At 44.9% G+C, this 21,186-nt stretch overlaps 2 protein-coding genes across 35 annotated transcripts in view; both read right to left on the bottom strand.

Annotated features, from left to right (window-relative positions):
• Positions 1-8,553, bottom strand: part of LOC121285270 (protein mono-ADP-ribosyltransferase PARP12-like) — a 47,935-nt gene extending 39,382 nt beyond the window's left edge. For all 3 annotated transcript variants that reach the window (XM_041201669.1, XM_041201670.1, XM_041201671.1), the window contains exons 1-3: positions 8,165-8,553; positions 3,064-3,199; positions 1,261-1,513 (exon numbers count right to left, since the gene is read on the bottom strand). In XM_041201669.1, the coding sequence (XP_041057603.1) occupies positions 1,261-1,513; positions 3,064-3,199; positions 8,165-8,478 (703 nt within the window). In that variant the 5' untranslated portion in view covers positions 8,479-8,553. The remainder of the gene's footprint in view (positions 1-1,260; positions 1,514-3,063; positions 3,200-8,164) is intronic.
• Positions 8,554-13,457: 4,904 nt separating this feature from the next.
• LOC121285233 (poly(rC)-binding protein 3) overlaps positions 13,458-21,186 on the bottom strand; it is a 171,305-nt gene continuing 163,576 nt past the window's right edge. For all 32 annotated transcript variants that reach the window (XM_041201560.1, XM_041201543.1, XM_041201569.1 and 29 more), the window contains one exon: positions 13,458-13,949. In XM_041201560.1, the coding sequence (XP_041057494.1) occupies positions 13,913-13,949 (37 nt within the window). In that variant the 3' untranslated portion in view covers positions 13,458-13,912. The remainder of the gene's footprint in view (positions 13,950-21,186) is intronic.

Genomic DNA, 21,186 nt, shown 5'->3' with positions numbered 1-21,186 from the left:
ATGATAAAAGCAAAATACTGCGGATGCTGGGAATCTAGAACAAAAACAAAAATACCTGGAAAAACTCAGCAGGTCTGACAGCATCTGCGGAGAGGGATACAGTTGACGTTTCGAGTCTGTATGACCCTTCAACAGAACTAAGACATATAGAAATGAGGTGAAATGTAAGCTGGTAGAAGGGGGTGGGACAGGTAAGAGCTCGATAGGTGGGCAGTGATAAGTGGAGGCCAAGAAGAGACTGCCAAAGATGTCATAGACAAAAGGTCAAAGGGGTGTTGAAGGTGGTGATATTATCTAAAGGATGTGCTAATGGGGACATTAAGGGTGGCAAGCTAGTGGCAGATGACCCTAGTAAGCTTGAATGTCACTGGCTTCGTTCAGTGAAATAAAGCATAAAGCTTTGAACTCTGCACCTCATCGGCCCTCTGGTGAAAACGCCCAGATGGAGGCAGCGCCGCTGGGTAAATGGGGGCTTTGTAAGTTACCACGCTCATCCAAATAGATTGTAAACACCGTCAGGCCAACACTTTCTCACCTCTTCCCTTTCAACCATTCACAGAAGCTTAACGATGATGAAACACCACCCCCCCACCACCCCCCTACCCTTGACTACCCTGGGCAGCAATGTGAGGAGCGTAAGGACAGCGGCTGCATTAAAAACAAGAACCAGAATAGTTGAAGGGTTAGCAATCGAAGCATTTTCAGCGAGGGTGTGAAATCTCTCTCCTACAGGTCAGGTGAGAGAAAAGGAAGACTTGCATTTGTGTAGCGCCTTTCATGACCAAAACGCTTTGCAGCAAAATTAGTTACTCTGGAAGTGGAGTCACTGTTATAACATAGGAAACACGACAGCCAAATTTTCACACAGCAAGATCCCACAAACACAGTGGCGTGACAGTGGGTTTGGTTAATGGATAAATATTGGTTAGGACATTGGGAATAACTCCATTGCTCTTCTTTGAACTGGTGCAATAGGATATTTTATCCCACCTGAGGGGGCAGATGAGGCCTCAGGTTAATGTCTCAACCAAACGACGTCACCTCCAGCAGTGCAGCACTCTCTCAGTAGTGCACTGAAGTGTCGGCATACGTTACGGGTTCTTGGAGTGGAACTCGAACTCATAGCCGTCTGATATAAAGGTGAGGGTGCTACCAACTGAGCCACGGATGACAAACCTCTTCGGATGGGGTGGTGGTGGTAAGAGAATTAAACGAAGTGAAAATTCAACGAAAAGCAAAACTGTGCTTTTTATTCCCCACCTTTGTCAGCCTCCCTTCTCCTGATCTCGCAGATGTTACGATAAACGGACGGCACGTCACAGATCATTTCGATGTTCAATCTGCAATTCTCCAGCAAAATCCGGCTTTCCAGGAAGCTGTGGGATCGCTCACACTGGTCCCCGAGCGCACAGGCCTCCAGAACAAACTGAAGGCAGATGTGAAGTTTTTTGCAATTCTGTTTGTAGTTGCAAGAACCATAGGGAGCATTCCCCTTGTTGTAAAAGGCACAGACCTGAAAAGAGAAGATCGTCTGTCATCTCATCTCCTGACTGTTTGTTGCCTTCCTCCTCTAGGAGGTTTGGCTTGCCTATGTCCACCATCTTTTCCTATGATGGCTGTCAACTCTTGTGACTCCCACCTTAGTCCTGACCAAGCAGAGAGTTTAAAGGAAGTAACAACAACAATTTATATCTCATCAGCACCTTTAGCGTCATGAAACATCCCATAGAAGCGTTCGAAAGCAAAGTGCGACACCGAGCCATATAAGGTAACATCAGGTCAGCTGACCAAAAGCTTGGTCAAAGGGGGTCGGTTTTAAGCAGCACCTTAAAGGGGGAAAATGAAGGAGAGAGTCGGAGAGGCTTGGGGAGGGAATTCCAGAGTTTGGGGCTTTGACAACTGAAGGCATGGCCACCAACGGTGGAGCGGTTAGAATCGGTAATGTACAAGAAGGCAGAATTAGGGGAGTGCAGGTATCTCAGAGGGTTATGGGGCTGGAGCAGATTGCAGAGATATGGAGGGGTGAGGACATGGAGGGAGGATCTGAGAAGAACAGGATGAGAATTTTAAAATCAAGGTGTTGGGAGCCGATGTGGATCAGTGGGCGCAGCAGGTCATAGGTTGACAGGTCTTTGTGTGAGTCAAGACAGGGGCAGCAGAATTTTGGATGGCCTCAAATTTACAGAGGGTAGGACGTGGGAGGTGCATTGGAATAGTGGAGCTTAAAGGTAATTTTGATTTAATAAGTAAATAATAAATAATCATGAATTATTTCCTCCACCCTCTCTGTTGGAGAGCACCTTGTAGCTACTCAGCAACACCTCCACTCCAGTGATACGAACATACGAACAATGGCAGATGGAAAAGCTCCTCTAGTGCATTTCGCCTGCCTCACACAGCTCTGATCCCTTCAACATCATGACGTGGGGGAGACGGTGGTGCATTGGTAATGTCACTGGACTAGTGACCCAGAGATTAAAAGCAAAGTACTGCGGATGCTGGAAAGCTGAAACCAAAACAAAAATTGCTGGAAAAACTCAGCAGGTCTGACAGCATCTGCGGAGAGGAAGACAGTTAACAGCGGCACTGTTTAAGCAGCGTCTGCTGATGTTAGTGAAATATGTTACATGACCTCACACAATGCAGATACTTGTACTTCACATATGCAAATACACATCAACATCTACCGCCACTCAGTGACCAAGAATGTAACTCACATTGATTAAAAAAAAGCACTTGCACACTCTGCTTTTTGTCACGCTCTTTTAACAAGTGCACAAAAGGGCTAATGTTCACATGTATACGCCATGCCAACGCGAGTTTTGAGATCACCAGCCCCAATGCGACCTCCAAAGAGGACGTTGATTTCTCAGATGCTCTTCCCCCTTTAAGACAAAGCTGCACCTGAATTGTTGCCCATCCTAAATTTCGCTTGTTTGCACCTTAACCTGGTGCCAGAGTTTAATTTGCAGCATTATCCCTGATTCATTGCACCTATCGTCACTATTTAAACTTACAACCTCCGCGAAGCTCCCCCTTCATCCTCCTCCTTTTGAATCCTACCTCAGGGAGCAGGGTGGGGTCATTCTGCAGGAGCAGCTGACGCAGTTCTTTAATGTCCAGGTTGCGAAGTCCATTGTTACTCAAGACGGCCTGATTGTGAGGGGACTGGAGGTCATGAGAATTTGAGCAGGGCTTCCTGAAACAAATAAAAGGATGTTCAGGAAACCTACATAACCTTAGCTGGGTTTAATATTTGCCCTGTGACTTGCGATGTGAAAGGGAGCTACAGGTAGAGCCTTATAACGCATCCCATCTATCACCCTGTAGCCCGAGATGCTCACCACAAGTTTACTGTGCTAGGCTTGCAACAGGGTTAAGCGATCCCACAAACGATGGATAGGTGAGAGCAAAATTCCATAGACTGGATCAAAACAGCTCCACTCACATCCCCCTTGCTCAGCCCTGGTAACAGTAGCAGGCAGGCTCAAGAGAGATGGCTGAGGTGTTTGGAAGCCGTGAGAGTCTAAGGTGCCACATGGATGATATTCGGTCTCCTACAGAGGTGTTTCAAAAAAAAGGTGTCAGGATAGACCCAGCAACCACTGGCCGGCCAGTTTGACCTTGGCAGTGGGAAGGCTTTTCGAAATGATAATCTGGGACAAAATTAACAGCCGCTTGGACAAATTTAGATTGATGAAGGAAAGCTAGCATGAATTTGTCGAAGGCAAATCATGTTTGACCATCTTGATTGCGTTTATTGTTGAGGTAACGGAGGGTTGATGAGGGTAATGCAATTGATGTGGTCTCCAAGGACTTCCAAATGGCATTTGATGAAGTGCCACATGACAGGCTTGTCAACAAAGTTGGAGCCCATGGAATTACAGGGACAGAACAGCAGCATGGATACGAAGAAGGCTAAGTGACTGGGAAAAGAGAGCAGTGGTGAATGGCTATTTTTCAGACTGGAGGAAGGCATACAGTGGGTTCCCTGGGGTTGATACCCAAGTCCATTGCTTTTCTTGATACATATTAATAACTTAGACCAGTGTTGCCCAATAGAAAGTGGTGACGTCACAGGGGTGTGGCTACAGCGGCATCTGCTGATGTTAGTGAAATATGTTACATGACCTCACGCAATGCAAATACTTGTACTTCACATATGCAAATACACTTCAACATCTACCGCCACTCAGTGACCAAGAATGTAACTCACAATGATTTAAAAAAAAAGCACTTGCACACTCTGCTTTTTGGTCACACTCTTTTAAAAAGTGCACAAAAGGGCTAATGTTCACATGTATACGCCATGCCAACGCAAGTTTTGAGATCACCAGCCCCAATCATAGTCCTCTTTTGGATCTACTGAGCAGAAATGCAACGAGCCACGTCTTGGTTCTTAATTAGCCACATGGTGGCTAGTGGCTAATGTATTCGGCATTGATTGAGACCTGGGTGTACAGGGCACAAGTTCAAAATGCGCAGATGGCACCAAACTTGGAAGCGGTGTGAACTGTGAGGTGGTTCGTGACAGACTTCAGGAGCAGACAGAGACGGGCTGGGTGAAAGGGCAGGCATGAGATAGGAAATTTGACACAGAGAAGTGTGAAGTGATGCATTTTGGTAGAAAGAATGCAGAGGTGCAGTATAAAATGAAGGATACAATTCTAAAGGGGGTGCAGGAACAGAGGGGCCTGGGGGGGGTGGGGGATATATGTACACAAATCATTGAAGGTGGCAGGACAGGTTGAGAAAGTAATAAAAACAAAAAAACTGCAGATGCTGGAAATCCAAAACAAAAACAGAATTACCTGGAAAAACTCAACAGGTCTGGCAGCATCGGCGGAGAAGAAAAGAGTTGACGTTTCGAGTCCTCATGACCCTTCGACAGAACTTGAGTTCGAGTCCAAGAAAGAGTTGAAATATAAGCTGGTTTAAGGTGTGTGTGGGGGGGGGGGGGGCGGAGAGAGAGAGAGAGAGAAGTGGAGGGGGGGGTGTGGTTGTAGGGACAAACAAGCAGTGATAGAAGCAGATCATCAAAAGATGTCAACAACAACAGAACAAAAGAACACATAGGTGTTAAAGTTGGTGATATTATCTAAACGAATGTGCTAATTAAGAATGGATGGTAGGGCACTCAAGGTATAGCTCTAGTGGGGGTGGGGAGAGCATAAAAGATTTTAAGATATTTAAAAATAATGGAAATAGGAAGGAAAAGAAAAATCTATATAATTTATTGGAAAAAAAAGGGAAGGGGGAAACAGAAAGGGGGTGGGGATGAGGGAGGGAGCTCACGACCTAAAGTTGTTGAATTCAATATTCAGTCCGGAAGGCTGTAAAGTGCCTAGTCGGAAGATGAGGTGTTGTTCCTCCAGTTTGCGTTGGGCTTCACTGGAACAATGCAGCAAGCCAAGGACAGACATGTGGGCAAGAGAGCAGGGTGGAGCGTTGAAATGGCAAGCGACAGGGAGGTTTGGGTCATTCTTGCGGACAGACCGCAGGTGTTCTGCAAAGCGGTCGCCCAGTTTACGTTTGGTCTCTCCAATGTAGAGGAGACCACATTGGGAGCAACGAATGCAATAGACTAAGTTGGGGGAAATGCAAGTGAAATGCTGCTTCACTTGAAAGGAGTGTTTGGGCCCTTGGACGGTGAGGAGAGAGGAAGTGAAGGGGCAGATGTTGCATCTTTTGCGTGGGCATGGGGTGGTGCCATAGGAGGGGGTTGAGGAGTAGGGGGTGATGGAGGAGTGGACCAGGGTGTCCCGGAGGGAGCGATCCCTACGGAATGCCGATAGGGGGGGTGAAGGGAAGATGTGTTTGGTGGTGGCATCATGCTGGAGTTGGCGGAAATGGCGGAGGATGATCCTTTGAATGCGGAGGCTGGTGGGGTGATAATTGAGAACAAGGGGGACCCTATCATGTTTCTGGGAGGGAGGAGAAGGCGTGAGGGCGGATGCGCGGGAGATGGGCCGGACACGGTTGAGGGCCCTGTCAACGACCGTGGGTGGAAAACCTCGGTTAAGGAAGAAGGAGGACATGTCAGAGGAACTGTTTTTGAAGGTAGCATCATCGGAACAGATGCGATGGAGGCGAAGGAACTGAGAGAATGGGATGGAGTCCTTACAGGAAGCGGGGTGTGAGGGGCTGTAGTCGAGGTAGCTGTGGGAGTCGGTGGGTTTGTAATGGATATTGGTGGACAGTCTATCGCCAGAGATTGAGACAGAGGTCAAGGAAGGGAAGGGAAGTGTCAGAGATGGACCATGTGAAAATGATGGAGGGGTGGAGATTGGAAGCAAAATTAATAAATTTTTCCAAGTCCCGACGAGAGCGTGAAGTGGCACCGAAGTAATCATCGATGTACCGGAGAAAGAGTTGTGGAAGGGGGCCGGAGTAGGACTGGAACAAGGAATGTTCCACATACCCCATAAAGAGACAGGCATAGCTGGGGCCCATGTGGGTACCCATAGCCACACCTTTTATTTGGAGGAAGTGAGAGGAGTTGAAGGAGAAATTGTTCAGTGTGAGAACAAGTTCAGCCAGACGGAGGAGAGTAGTGGTGATGGGGATTGTTCGGGCCTCTGTTCGAGGAAGAAGCTAAGGGCCCTCAGACCATCCTGGTGGGGGATGGAGGTGTAGAGGGATTGGACGTCCATGGTGAAGAGGAAGCGGTTGGGGCCAGGGAACTGGAAATTGTTGATGTGACATAAGGTGTCAGAGGAATCACAGATGTAGGTGGGAAGGGACTGGACAAGGGGAGAGAGAAGGGAGCCAAGATAACGAGAAATGAGTTCTGTGGGGCAGGAGCAAGCTGAGACAATTGGTCTACTGGGGCAGTTCTGTTTGTGGATTTTGGGTAGGAGATAGAAGCGGGCCGTCTGAGGTTGGGCGACTATCAGTTTGGAAGCTGTGGGAGGAAGATCCCCAGAGGAGATGAGGTCAGTGACAGTCCTGGAAACAATGGCTTGATGTTCAGTGGTGGGGTCATGGTCCAGGGAGAGGTAGGAGGAAGTGTCTGCGAGTTGACGCTCAGCCTCCGCGAGGTAGAGTTGCGCCAGACAACAACAGCACCACCCTTGTCAGTGGGTTTGATGACAATGTCAGGGTTGGACATGAGAGAATAGAGTGCAGTAAGTTCAGAGAGAGACAGGTTAGAATGGGTGAGAGGAGCAGAGAAATTGAGACGACTAATGTCGCGCCAACAGTTCTCAATGAAAAGATCAAGAGAAGGTAAGAATCCAGAGGGAGGGGTCCAGGTGGAGGGAGAATATTGGAGATGGGTAAAAGGATCCGTTGAACTGGGAGAGGACTCCTGCCCAAAGAAGTGGTTGAGAAAGTGGTTAATAAGGGTTACAGGATGCTGGGCTTTATATATAAGGGGCATTGAGTGCAAAACCGAGAAAGTTATGGTAAACCTGTATAAAACTCTGGTTCAGTTTCAACTGGAATATTGTGGCCAATCCTGGGGACTGCACTTTTGGAAAAGGTATGGATGGAGGCTTTAGATCAGGTGGGTCCAGAAAAGATCTTTGAGACATGTTCTGGGAATGAAAGACTTCAGTTATGTGGATAGATTGGAGAAGCTGGGATGAAAGAAAAGGTTGAGAGGGGTCTGGACGGAGTAGATAGAGAAAAGTTGTTCCCATGGGTGGAAGAGTCACAAACCAGAGAACAGAGATTTAAAAGATAAATGGCAAAAAAAAATGGGTTAAAAAATGCAGCGAGTGGTTAGGATCTGGAATACAGGTTCAATCACGTCTTTCCAAAAACAAATTGGATAAGCGTCGGAAAGGGAAAAAAATCGGGGAGTGGGCCGAGCTGAGCTGCTCTTGCAGAGAGCTGGCACAGATTCGAGGGGCTGATCGGCCTCAACCCGCGGCGTAACTATTCCCTGAGCCGGTAAATGCCGGCCTTGGCGCACATTCCCAAAGTTAAAGAGGGAGAAACTCCACCCAACGCCTGTGCGCCAAGTTTTGTGAGATAGGGGGACAACCGGATCTTCTGGTCTACGTGAACCAGCTTTAATTGCACAAACAGCTTTTGTTGGACATTGGACTCATTTGGGGGACCAGTGAAAAAGCTGAAGACCTCTGCAATGTTTTGACTTGCGGACCAGGCAGTGGGTAAATAGCGTTCTTCAGCAGGAAGGGTTCACTTCCACACTCACTCGGCTTTGTTTGGTCTACAGTCGTCATAGATAAAGCGGCGACATAAGTGCAGCTTGCCACAGTCCTCACAGTCTCTGTTCGGATAGTTCTTGCACAGCCTGACCGAGGTGACAGCGATGACCAGGTTGGACCCCAGGGCTCCAGGACATTTCACCAAAGCGAAGTGTTGAGTGTTGCTCAGGGCTCGGTCTACGTCCTGCCCACAGACCCCGAAACGGCTACCAACTTCCCTGAGGATGGTGGTGTAAGTCAGAGACCCATCATTGGCACAGAGGCTCTTGAGGCTGAATTCTGTGACTGTCAGTTCCGACATTTCCCCTCCTCGCCTTTTTTATTTTCTCCTTTTCAAACAGGCGAGCTTGACAAAAAAAAATGGTCTCGGTGGTGTGACAGGGAACCCTAGAAACAAAACTGAAAGCAGGAGATTTACTGGCTGGCTGTGGGTCAGCCCCAGTCAGGAAGGAGGCTTTCATCTTAACCCTTCAGTTACCAAACTCCCTTTGTCAGTTTTCCCCCTTGATTCTGCTGGGGCACAATGCAATAAAAAAAAACCTCAGGCATCAGGTCACCATATCGGAGACTGTGAGCGTGTGTTAGCTATTTGACTGTGGAGGCACCATGGCAGAGCCTGTTCTTACCCTCACTCAAGGAGCGTGTGCACTTCCCACCAGGGCTCACTACAAAGGAACCAGGAGCGGGACCCCTAGCTTATGCTCTGTCTGTCTGGACGTTGTAGCATCTTCATGGTCTGCTTTTGAACTACATCCGCAGCCAAGGCTCAAAACTAACACTGACCATTAACACCTTTGTTACCTGCAGACTTGGCTATTCCAATGCTCCCTTGGCAGCCTCCCTTCATCAACTTGAGTTAATCCAAAGCTCCGATACCATATCCTAACTTGCACCAAGTCCTGTTCACCCATCGCCCCTGTGTTTGCTGACTTACCATGGCTCCCTATCCAGCGATGCCTTCATTTAAAATTCTCATCCTTGTGTTTAAATCCATCCATCCCCCCACCCCCCATCTCTGTCATGTTCTCGAGCCCGAAAACTCCGAGAGCAGCGTGTCTCCAATTCTGGACTCTAGGACATTCCAGATTTCCTTTACCCACGATTGAAAGCCCTGCCTTCGGCTGCCTGGTCCCCAAGCTCTGGGATTCTCCCTCAATCTTACCCATGACATTGTCCCTTAAAGCCTACCATTTTGACCAAGTTTTTGTTCGCCTGTCCTAATATCTCACGTGGTTCAGTGCTAAACTTTGTCCGATAACGCTCGTGTAGAAGCACCTTAGAATGTTATTCGATGTTAAAGGTGCTATATGGAAGCATCTTTGTGTTGTTGGCTTTCTCTGTAACTGAATGGCTTAGTGGGATTGCTATGATGTGTACAGTTGGCACAAAGCAAACAGGTTGCTGAGCTAAAATGCAAAAATGCCAAGATTATGGAACCAAGATCGCATTCTGTCCAGAACTGCGTTCCTCATGTGAGGCAAAAACCATGTGTTGGTGCTGGGGGAGCTAATCTCAAACCAGTCCTCACACGGCACGCACAACTGTCACCAGGCGACCATCAAGATGCAGTTCAGTCCTTTCGCCAGATAATAAACTCAAGTAGTGTCCATGTCAGCTGTGGCTCAGTTAGTAGCACTCTCCCCTCTGATTTCTAAGGTTCAGAATTCAAGGTTCTAGAGCATCCAGCCTGACACACACACACTGCTGGATTGAGCGGGTGTCGGACCGAGTGAGTACCGGGCCAAGGGAGCTCTGCACCAAGCCAGTGCTGCACTGGCAGAGGTGTCATCTTTCGGATGAGACATTAAACCGAGGCCCCACCTGCTAGATGGGGTGGATGGAGACGATTCCATGGCACTATTTCCAAGAGGAGCGGTGGAGTTATCCCCGGTGTCCTGGCCAATATTTTCCCCTTCGAACAACATCACAAAAAGCATTACCTGGTCATAATTACATTGCTGTTTGTGTGAGTTTGCTAAATGCAAAATTGGCTGCTGTCTTTCCTACGTTGTGACAGTGGCTACACTTTAAAAAGTATCTCTTTGGCTGTAAGATGCTTTGAGGCACCCAGTGGTCTTGAAGAGTGCTATATGAATGCAAGTTTTTTAAAAAATGAGTGGTTTTTCTCATAAGGAACAAAGTAACCTACAAATTGATGGAATGGGCTGAGACTCACCTGTAGTGTCCAAAGTTTGAGTTATAAGAAAAGCTTGCACTTAGGTACCGCCTTTCATGACCGTAGTATGCCCAAAGTGCTTTTTAGCCAGAGTACTTTTGAAGCAGCTACTGTTGTAAAGTGTAAGTGCTACAAGGCACTAAATAAATGTATATTTTTCCTTTGCGAACGCAGGGTGGGGTGAGGGTGAGCAAGCATATGAAAGAAGTAATTTTATCTTTCTGTCATGAAACAGTCACCAAGAAATCCTAAAACAGTGCCAATGCCCAGGAAAATAAAAAGGGTCAAGACCTGTGTTCTTCCAGAACTGTAGATGGCACTATTGCACAAGATTTAAATGGCATTGAACTCCTGATTGGCCTTCTGTAAGTAGTAGTGATCTACTGAAAAGCACATACTCTGCTCATTTCTCCGTGCCTTGCAGACTTACGCTTACCTCTTTGGTTGCTTGTAAGAGCCTACTTTCAATTTCAAGTTATCATTCTTTCTCCCCCTTGGCCTACATCCCTGTAATCTTCCTTCAATCGCCTCCCTCAGCAAGTTCCCATGCCTTAGAATATGGCCAATCCAACCTTGTTGCCTTTTCTTGATGATATTGACTAATGATCTTTCCTCCTCCACCATCCCGAGAACTACTCCATTGCTCTCGTGTTCTCTCCAGCTGACCCACTCCATCCTTCTCCAGGGCATTTCACAACTTTCTAGTCTGTGGATGTCTGTTTTCCTCTAGGTCCATGGGTCAGCCCCGTACAACAAGACACCCCACATCATAGCCTTGATCATCCCTATGCTGTGCAATTTTCTGCTTGGAGAATGCAATTTTATGCTGTTCTTGCTCTGCATGATGACCGTTGGAAATTACATTTCTATGGACTTTATGCCCCTGCTCTTCTAACTTCAACAGGCTTTGTGAAAAATAACACCAAAATATTTTACTTCCTTTGTGCTAATTCCTGGTTTACTGTAGCTTCCTCTTATTCACTTCAACCTTAGCGGTGTTCTGTACTATCATTGTTTTCCCAATACGCTAATGAAAAAAATGCAAATGCTGAAAGTGGGAGGGAGAGAGAGACAATTACACACAGAGGGAGAGGTGCAGAGAGAGACACACACAAAAAAATTTAGAAATACAGACCAGTCAATGCTTTTAAAAGGGAGAAAGCATAATCTCCACGCCTGTTACCTTGCCATTCACACCTCATCTAGACATCTTTTGCTTCTTTACTTGCCCCGTTATCATTCCCTTTGGCTTTTGTATCATGAACATGGAGAGATAATATAAAGGATACAACTCTAAAGCAGGTGCAGGAAGAGAGGGACCTGGCTGTATATGTGCATAAGTCATTGAAAGCGATGGTGCAGGTTGAGGGAGTGATTAATAAAGCATTCAGTATCCTACGCTTTATTAATAGGGGTATATAGAGTACAAGAGCAAGGAGCTAATGTTAAACTTATGTATGATACTAGTTTGGCCTCAGCTGGAGTCTTGTGTCCAGTTCTGGGCACCACACTTTAGGGTGTGAAGGAATTGGAGAGATTGCAGAAAAAAGATTCACGAGAATGAGTTTCAGGATGAGGAACTCCAGTTACTAAGATAGATTGGTGAATTTGGAACTATTTTCTTTGGAGAAAGCCGTGAGGCGATTTGATAGAGGTATTCAAAATTATGAGCGGTCTGGACAGATAGGGAGAAACTGTTCCCACTTGTGAAAGATTTGAAGTAATTGACAAAAGAAGCAATGGAGGCACGAGGAGAGGAACTTTTTCATGCAGCCAGTGGGAAAGGTCTGGAATGCACGGCCTGAATGTGGTGGAGGCAGGTTCAATCAAGGCATTCAACAAGGGAATCTTAAGGAAGAGTCTGCAGGGTTACAGGGAGGCCAAGGAATGGCACTAGGTGAATTGCTGTCAGAGAGCCAGTGCAGACACAATGGCCCAAATGGCCTCCTTCTGCATTGTAACAATTCTGTGATTGAGAAACCTTTCATTTAATCTCTCCTGCCCTCTCACACACCTTCATTTCTGTTGGACTTCTCCCTTTCACTTACTCAAAACCCAACACATTTCTAATCCTCCTCAGTTCTGATCAAAGGTCAGAGACCTGAAAACATCGGTTTTCCTTTCCACAGTTGTTCCTGGCTTGCTGAGCCTTTCCAGGAGAGGACAAAGATGGGCCGAGACTATGGGGCTGACACTGCTCCTCTTCCTACCATCAGCAGGAGGGCAGAATAGGACCACACTGTCATGACATCACAGAATTAACCAACGTAATAGTGGGGCTTTAAGAAATGGAAGTGGGGCACTCAAACACCTCGTCTTTGTGAGTATGTATGACCTGCAATTTCAGGATGTTCCAAAATGCTTTACAGCCAATGAAGTACTTTCAAAGACTGTTATAATGTAGGAAATGTGGCAGACAATTTGTGCACAGCAAACTCTGACAAAGCTGAGAGATAATGACCAGAAAATCTATTCAAGTGATTTTGATCCCATCGTCTCAAGCCTGCTCCACGATTCAGGTTAGATCATGACTGATCTCTTATCTCTAACTGCTTTTGTTTCATTTCCTTTGAAACTCTTACCTACCTAGAATTTAGAAGTCTTGCTTCTTAAAGTCAAGGACCCTGCACCCACAGTCTTTTGGTGGAAGAGTTCTGGATATCAAATATTCTTGGGAAAATTGTCACTGATTTCACTCCTTAATGGCCAAGGTCCCATTCCAGTTGCACCCCTCTTTCTAGCGTCAGGCCTGTGATCCCTCCCTCCTTTCAACCGTCGTTTCTACCAGATTCAACTCCCTTCTGAATACCTCCACTGGTATTCTTCACCACACAAACTTGTCAACCACCAGCAGTGCTCTGTGGGCAGCAATCTCAACTATCGGGCACCACTCCAAACAGCCAATTTATTCCTTGGGGATTAGCATTTTAAAAATTGCATCATGTCCCTCTTGCCTCTTCTACACACTCCTGGCCCAGTGGATCAACAATCACCATGCTGCTCCATATTGCCTTCTAAAATATTTACTTCATCAGCAAGGTCCTTGCAATTCCATGGATATGTACCTTTTCATGGCAGCTGATAGAGACGACAGGCAAAACGTGTTTAGTGACAGGTTGTATTTCAGCACATAGCCAGTCATGTGCCTTCCTTTATTATAACCAAATAGAACAACTACAAATAATTGGATTACATCAAGGTTTATTTTTTTTTTATAAAAAGAGGTTGCAATCATGTTACCAGTAATTACTGAACTAAAAAGTATACAGAAGAAATAGTCTGCAAATACATTTTTTGCAAGCAATAGTTAATTTAAGTAAATGTGGAACCAAAAAACCTACATTAAAGCATGAAGCAATGGGAAAGGAGGGTCTAGCCAGAAAGGATTGGAATTAGAAAAGAACTTCAGAATAATTCTTTAAAATTCAACATTCTAAGTATTGTCTATGAGGCAGGACGGTAATATACAAATTTTACAAACAGGGTGTGATAGCAGGTTGCTTGTGGTTTATGTAAGTGGGTAACATGACACAAATAGCAGAGGGAGATGAGGAAACAATTAAAGTGTGCCCATTCCAGAGACTTCAGATGTTAGCCTAAAGGAGAGGGAGAGAAACAAAAACACAATTTGATCAATAAAAATTCTGAATGAGCTTCAATTACATAGAATTTTACATCTCAGAAATAAGAAATTCAGCCCAACAGATCTATGCCAATGTTTATGCTTCACACAAGCAGCCTCTTGCCTCACTTCGACTTACCCTATCAGCATAGCCTTCTGATCCTTTCTCCTTCACATACTTATGTAGCTTTCACTTAAATGCATCCATGTTATTCTTGTGGTAAATCAAGCAAGAGAAAATTGTGGTTAAAGCCACAACATTCACTTGCTCAAACTCAGCAAGCTACAATAATTCTACTATTTCCTAAAAATCTGATAGACTTGGGAATGGTGTCAGATCCTGAACCTTTTTAGCAAACTCCTCCTGGGGTAGTCTTCTGATTCGTGAATACCCAAACATGTAGTTTTCACTTACTGGTCAAAATGAACTGCGATTTACACTTGGCTAAATGCCAGTTAAATACCTGCTCTACATTTGATTTTTCTCATCAAGCCGTCAACTGTGGAATGAAACTTTTGCTTCTCTGCTCAACTTTTGGGAACAGCAATTGAATGAGTAGAGGACCAAAGCAACAATGACCCTCAAATTGAGCAAACGAAGGGAATATGCTTTTCAGGTTTGACAGTTCATGCTTGAATAGTTTTATCTTTGAAATAATCTTTTTGAAAAGGAGCACTATTCTCCCATTTCCCCCTCTACTTCACGTATCACACTTGGCTGAGGATGGAGAGAGTTAATTCCATGCCACCTAACTCCTCTAAAGCTGGCTGTTAGAGTTGAATCACTGGAGCTGGTCAATAATTCTCTGCTGCCCAACCCCATGGAGAGGTCACTCTCCCCGAGTTCAATACCTCCATCCTCATTCTCTTGGGTGAAGACGGATGTGAAGTATTCATTCAACACTCTACCGATGTCCTCTGGCTCCACCCATAGATTGCCCCCTTGGTCAGTATTGGGCCCTACTCTTTCCCTGGTTATCCTCTTCCCATTAATATACTTACAGAATATCTTGGGATTTTCCCTTTTAACAGCCAGAGCTTTCTTTATGCCGCGCCCAGTAAAACAAGCATTGGAAACATCACTTTGACCACGGTTTAAAGGGTCGTCAATAACCCATAGAATATTGACTGGATCCTTATGATTTGCTGCTCTCATCAGAGTCATTGCTCACTTTTCAACTGGTTCAGTTTTGAGAATTAAAGTATTATTTTCAGCACATCATCAGACTGGGGCTCCATGTGCCTGTTCTTGCCATTTTCTATTGAAAACAGCTCTTTCCTCTCTTTTGAAGTTAAAAGGCCTAATGAGCAGACTGATTTAGCTAGACAGAATCCTAAATTGTAATACCATTCTTAAAAGGTAATTCAGTCCAGTATGTTGAAGCACCCAATCTATTTTACAGTTCTCAGGAAAATGTTCATTATGTCCTCAGCCTTCTGCACTGTTCCAATGAAACTAAACTGAAACTCAAGAGCCTTCCGGACTCAACATAAAGTTCAGCAATTTCAGCTCATAACCACTGCTCCCTTTCTTCCAGATATCCCCTTTATTCAATATTCACAGAATCTCACAGTGCAGAAGAGGTCCTTCGGTCCATCGAGTCTGCACCGACACATCAGAAACACCTGACCTACCTACCTAATCCTATTTACCAGCACTTGGCCCATAGCCTTGAATGTTATGACGTGCCAAGTGCTCATCCAGGTACTTTTTAAAGGATGTGAGGCAACCCGCCTCCACCACCCTCCCAGGCAGCGCATTCCAGACCGTCACCACCCTCTGGGTAAAAATGTTTTTCCTAACATCCCCTCTAAACCAAGCACAGATCTCTGTGGTATGCCACTGGACACTGGTTTCCAATCACTAAAGCATCCTTCTGGCATCACCCTCTGCCTCCTACAACTAAGCCAATTTTGAATCCACCTTATCAAATTATCCTGTATCCCATGTGCGTTTGCCTCCCATGTGGGACCTTGTCAAAGGCTTTGCTGAAATCCATATAAACTACATCAACTGCACTCCCCTCATCTACACACCTGTTCACCTCCTCAAAAAATTCAATCAAATTTGTTAGGCATGACCTCCCTCTGACAAAGCCATGCTGACTATCCCTGATCAAACCTTGCCTCTCCAAGTGGAGATGGATTCTCTCCTTCAGAATTTTCTCAAATAGTTTCCCTACCACTGACGTGAGACTCACTGGCCTGTAGTTCCCTGGCTTATCTCTACAACCCTTCTTAAATAGCAGAACCACATTAGCTGTTCTCCAGTTCTCTGGCACCTCCCCCGTGGCCAGAGAGGAATTAAAAAATTGGGTCAGAGCCCCTGCGATCTCCTCCCTTGCCTCCCTCAGCAGGCTGGGACACAAATCATCAGGACCTGGAGATCTGTCCACTTTTAAGCCTGCCAACACCTCCAATACCTTGTCACTCCCGATATCAATTTGCTCAAAAACCTCGCAGTCTCTCTCCCTGAGTTCAATACCTCCATCCTCATTCTCTTGGGTGAAGACGGATGTGAAGTATTCGTTCATCGCTCTACCGATGTCCTCTGGTTCCACCCTTAGATTGCCCCCATGGTCAGTAATGGGCCCTACTTTTTCCCTGGTTATCCTCTTCCCATTAACATACTTCCAGAATATCTTGGGATTTTCCCTACTTTTACCAGCCTGAGCTTTCTCATATCCCTGCCTTGCTCTCCTAATTGCTTTCTTAAGCTCCACCCTGCACTGTCTGTACTCCACTAATGCGTCTGCTGATTTGCTTCCCTTGCACTGCTAAAAGCCTCTCTTTTCCTTCTCATTGTATCCTGAATATCTCTGGTCATCCAAGGTTCTCTGGGCTTGTTAATCCTTCCTATCACCCTTGCGGGAACATGTTGAGCCTGTACCCTCCCCATTTCCTTTTTGAATGCACCCCCACCCCAACCATTGCTTCTCTGTAGATTTCCCCACAAGTAGCTGTTCCCAGTCTACCTTGGCCAGATCCTGCCTTATCTTACTTAAATCTGCTCTCCCCCAATCCAAAACAAATGTTCATTCTCTTTTAATTTTTATTTGTTCATTTTTATTCACTTATTTTTATTCATTGTTTTATCCCCACCTTTTATCCTATTTTCAACCTTTTTTCCCACCACCGTCCCCCCACCCCACCCCCACAAGGAGCATCTGTTGTTTGTTCATGTTGTTTTTTCCAGAGTGCTCATCCTTGTCCTATTATCACACTCCGCTTTCTTACCTTAATGCCACCATCAGCACCTCCTTTAGCCAGTACCACCTTCATTAACACCCCTTTGTCCTTTTGCCCATGACATTTCTGACAATCTCTCCTTTGTCTCCACCTATCACTGGCCTTCTATCCAGCTTCACCTGCTCCACCCCCCTTAAACAGTATAAATTTCATCACATTTTTACTTCTCTTTAGCTCTGAAGAGTCATATGGACACGAAACGTTAACTCTGTTTTTCTCTCCACAGGTGCCGTTAGACCTGCTGAGTTTTTCCAGCATTTTTTGTTTTAGCAACAATTCTGCTATTGTTATTTCAGCTCCCTCGACAGCCATCTTCTGTTTCTGCACTTGCCCCTTTATAACACCCAGTTGCCCAGCACCATCATCCCTTTTGTCATTTGATCACTCCTGTCCTCCACCCCATCACAAAGCTTCCTTCATGTTCTTTGCTCCTCTTCCCCCATCTTCTATTGCCCCCCACCCCACACCACCCAGGGGTTACTGCTTAAAAACTGTCACACCTTCAACAACTCCTACATGAAAGGCTGTTCAATCTCAAACGCAAACTGTTTCTCTCTACACTATTTTCAGTACTTTGTTTTATTTCAGGTTTCCAACATGTGGAGTTTTTGAGATATAATCTCTGGGACTGATATGTAGAAATGAGAATTTTCTCTAACTTTCATATACATTCGCCCTCCCCTCCTACAAAAGCTTTATCTGAATAATTAGTCCTCCCGACAGCCTCCTGAGCAGGAAGGATCTGTTCACTCATTTGTTATCAGATTAAATATCTACTGCAACATTTAGAGAGCTGGACTGCAAGGCCAATCTGACCTAAGAGCTGTGCCCGGACAACGAAAGCCATGATCATGCCTTTTAAACAAGTACACGATTGAAAAATTGTGTATATACAGATATTTATTGATTGCAGCTAATACCTGTACTTTGGAACCTACTTCCCAATGTAACCAGTGCAGATTCCAGAGACAGGATAAGTACAAATGTATTTGAAATGGTCGGTATAAGTGAAATAGAATAACAAAAATATCTACAGGGCATATTTTTGACTATGCACTTAGATTCTACAGATCCTTTTTTTAAGCTTGTAAATATCCATCCGGTCAGCTACACAGTGGAATGTTTTCAACAGCACATTCAGTCATTAGCACAGCTATGGGTTGGGGGCAGCTGTATGGATTCAGTGAAGCTTGTATTCAAGGGGACCCTTGAAATTTATTAATGTCTCTTAAAATCGATGTTAAAACATTAAGACTCATGAAGTGTTCCAACCTCAGACTCCATGTAAAGCATACTTGGAGGCTGTTTTGACATTAGCATCATGAAGTCATGCAGCAGCAGTTCTGCTATGCAATAACATGATAATAGTTTTTAAGGTGCAGACCATAAAATTAGTAATATTAAATGTCACATGTGTCTTCAGCTTGCTAATTATTCTGCAAGAAACCACCAAATAAGGTCACTTCCAACCCAGTTTCTCTCAAACATTGCCAACTAACTCTGGGGTATTGTACCAGGGCAACCCCTAGTTAGCTTGGCTGAGCATTTGCCCATGCACAATCGCAGATAGCGAGCTACTGAGCTGTTCAACAATGAGCAGCATTACAGTTGAAGCATTATGATTCTCAGCCTACAACACACATGTAGTTTTCAGCAAGAGTTACCTGATGGGCCTGGATTGTGAATAGTGCAAAATGTACAGTGAACTCAGATCTATCTCCATTCTCTCTAAAGGATCAAACTAACAAACTATGCCAGTGAGAGAGTGACAGGCACCACTTCATAGAATCTTTACAGTGTAGGAGGCCATTTGGCCCATCAAGTCTGCACCGGCTCTCGGAAAGAACATACGAAATAGGAGTAGGCCATTCAGCCCCTCAAACCTGCACCACCATTCAATAAGATCATGGCTGATCAGCCCCAGGCCTCAACTCCTCATTCTTGCCAGTTCATAGCCCTCAAACCCCCGATATTTCAAAAATCTATCTGCTTCCTCTTTAAATATGTTCAGTGATCTAGCCTCCACAACTCTCTGGAGTAGAGAACATCAGACATTCACTACCCGCAGAAGAAATTCCTCAGTTTTAAATGAGTGCCCCCTTATTCTGTAACTATGTCCCCTAGTTCGAGATTCCCCCACTAATGGAAACATCTTCTCAACATCTAGCCTGTCAAGCCCCCTCAGAATCTTGTACGTTTCAATAAGATCACCCCTTAAACTTCTAAACTCTAATGAATAAAGATCTCACCTATTCAGCCATTCTTGATAAGTCAACCACTTCATCCCAGGAGTCAGCCTAGTGAATCTCTTTTGAACTGCCTCCAATGCCAGTATATCCTTTCTTAAATAAAGGTTCCGAAACTGTATACAGTACTCCAGGTGTGACCTCACCAACACCCTGTACAGTTGCACTTCCCTATTTTTAAACTCCAGCCCCCTAGCAATACAGGCCAAAATTCCATTTACCTTAATTACTTGCTGCACCTACATGCTAACTTTGTGTTTCATGCAAGAACACCCAGATCCCTCTGTGCTGCACTTTTTTGGAGTCTCTCTCCATTTAAATAACAGTCTGCCTTTTGATTCTTCCAAAATGCATGACCTCTCACTTTCCTACATTAAACTCCATCTGCCAAGTTTTTGCCCACCCACTTACAGCCTGTCTGTATCCCCTTGCAGGTTCCTTATGCCCTCCCACCCATTTTTGTATTGTCAGCAAATTTGGATACATTACATTCTGCCCCCTCCTCCAAATCATTAATATAGATAGTAAATAATTGAGGCCTTAGGATTGATCCTCATGGCACTCCAGTAGTTAAGTCTTTCCAACCTGAAAAAGGCCCATTAATCCCGAATATCTGTCTTGTATGTGTTAGCTAATCCTCAATCCATGCTAATACATTACACCCAATACCATGAGCTCCTATCTTGTGCAATAATCTTTTATGTGGCACCTTATCGAATGCCTTCTGGAAATCCAAATACACAACATCTACTCATTTCCCCTTATCAACTCTGGTTGTTATATCCTCAAAGAACTGGGGTGCCACATCAGCAGTTTTCCAATCTGCTGGGGCCCTCCTGGAATCCAGAGAATTCTGCAATATTTTGACCAATGCCTCCACTATCTCTGCAGCCACTTCCTTTAAGACCCTTGAAAGCAGGCCATTAGGTCCTGGTGACTTGTCTCCCTTTAGTCCCATTAGTTTGTCAAATACTTTGTTCCTTGTGAGAAATTGTTGCAAGATCTTTCCTCCCATTAGCTCCTTGCTTATCTGATATCTTTGGGATGTTTATACTGTCCTCCACCATGAAGACTGATGCAAAATATTAGTTTAAATTATTTGTCGTTTCCCTATTCCCCATTATCAATTCTCCAGTCGCAGCCTCCAAGGGTCCCACGCTCATTTTAGCCACTCTCTTTTTATATACCCATAGAAGCTCTTTGCTGTTTGTTTTTATATTTCTTTCATAATTAATTTTCTCCCTCTTTATTAGCGTTTTAGTCATCCGCTGCTAAAAAAATTTCCAATCCTCCGACCTGCCACTACTTTTTGCCACTTTGTATGCCTTCTTTTTGATTGGATATTCTCCTTGACCATCTTGGTTGGCCACAGGTGGTTCATCCTTCTCGTGTCCTTTTTTTTTTAAAGCTGGGATAAATTTTTGCTGAGCGTGATGAAATATTATGCTTAAATGTCTGCCACTGCTCTTCCACTGACCTTCCCCTTAGTCTACTTTCCCAGCCCGCTTCAGGCAATTCTTTCTTCATACCTCTGTAATTGCCCTTTTTTAAGCTGAAGACATTGGTTTGAGACCCAAGTTGCTCACCCTCAAACTGAATTTGAAATTCTACATGTTGTGATTGCTACCCCTTAGAAGATCCTTAACTACGATATCTCTTATTAACCCCACCTGATTACACATTACTAGATCTAAAATAGCCTGTTCTGGGTAGGTT

The sequence above is a fragment of the Carcharodon carcharias genome, chromosome 12, assembly GCF_017639515.1.
Source record: "Carcharodon carcharias isolate sCarCar2 chromosome 12, sCarCar2.pri, whole genome shotgun sequence".
NCBI classification, from domain to species: Eukaryota; Metazoa; Chordata; class Chondrichthyes; order Lamniformes; family Lamnidae; genus Carcharodon; species Carcharodon carcharias.
The sequence above is the reverse complement of the archived record's forward strand: the minus strand, read 5'-3'. Positions and strand labels throughout refer to the sequence as shown.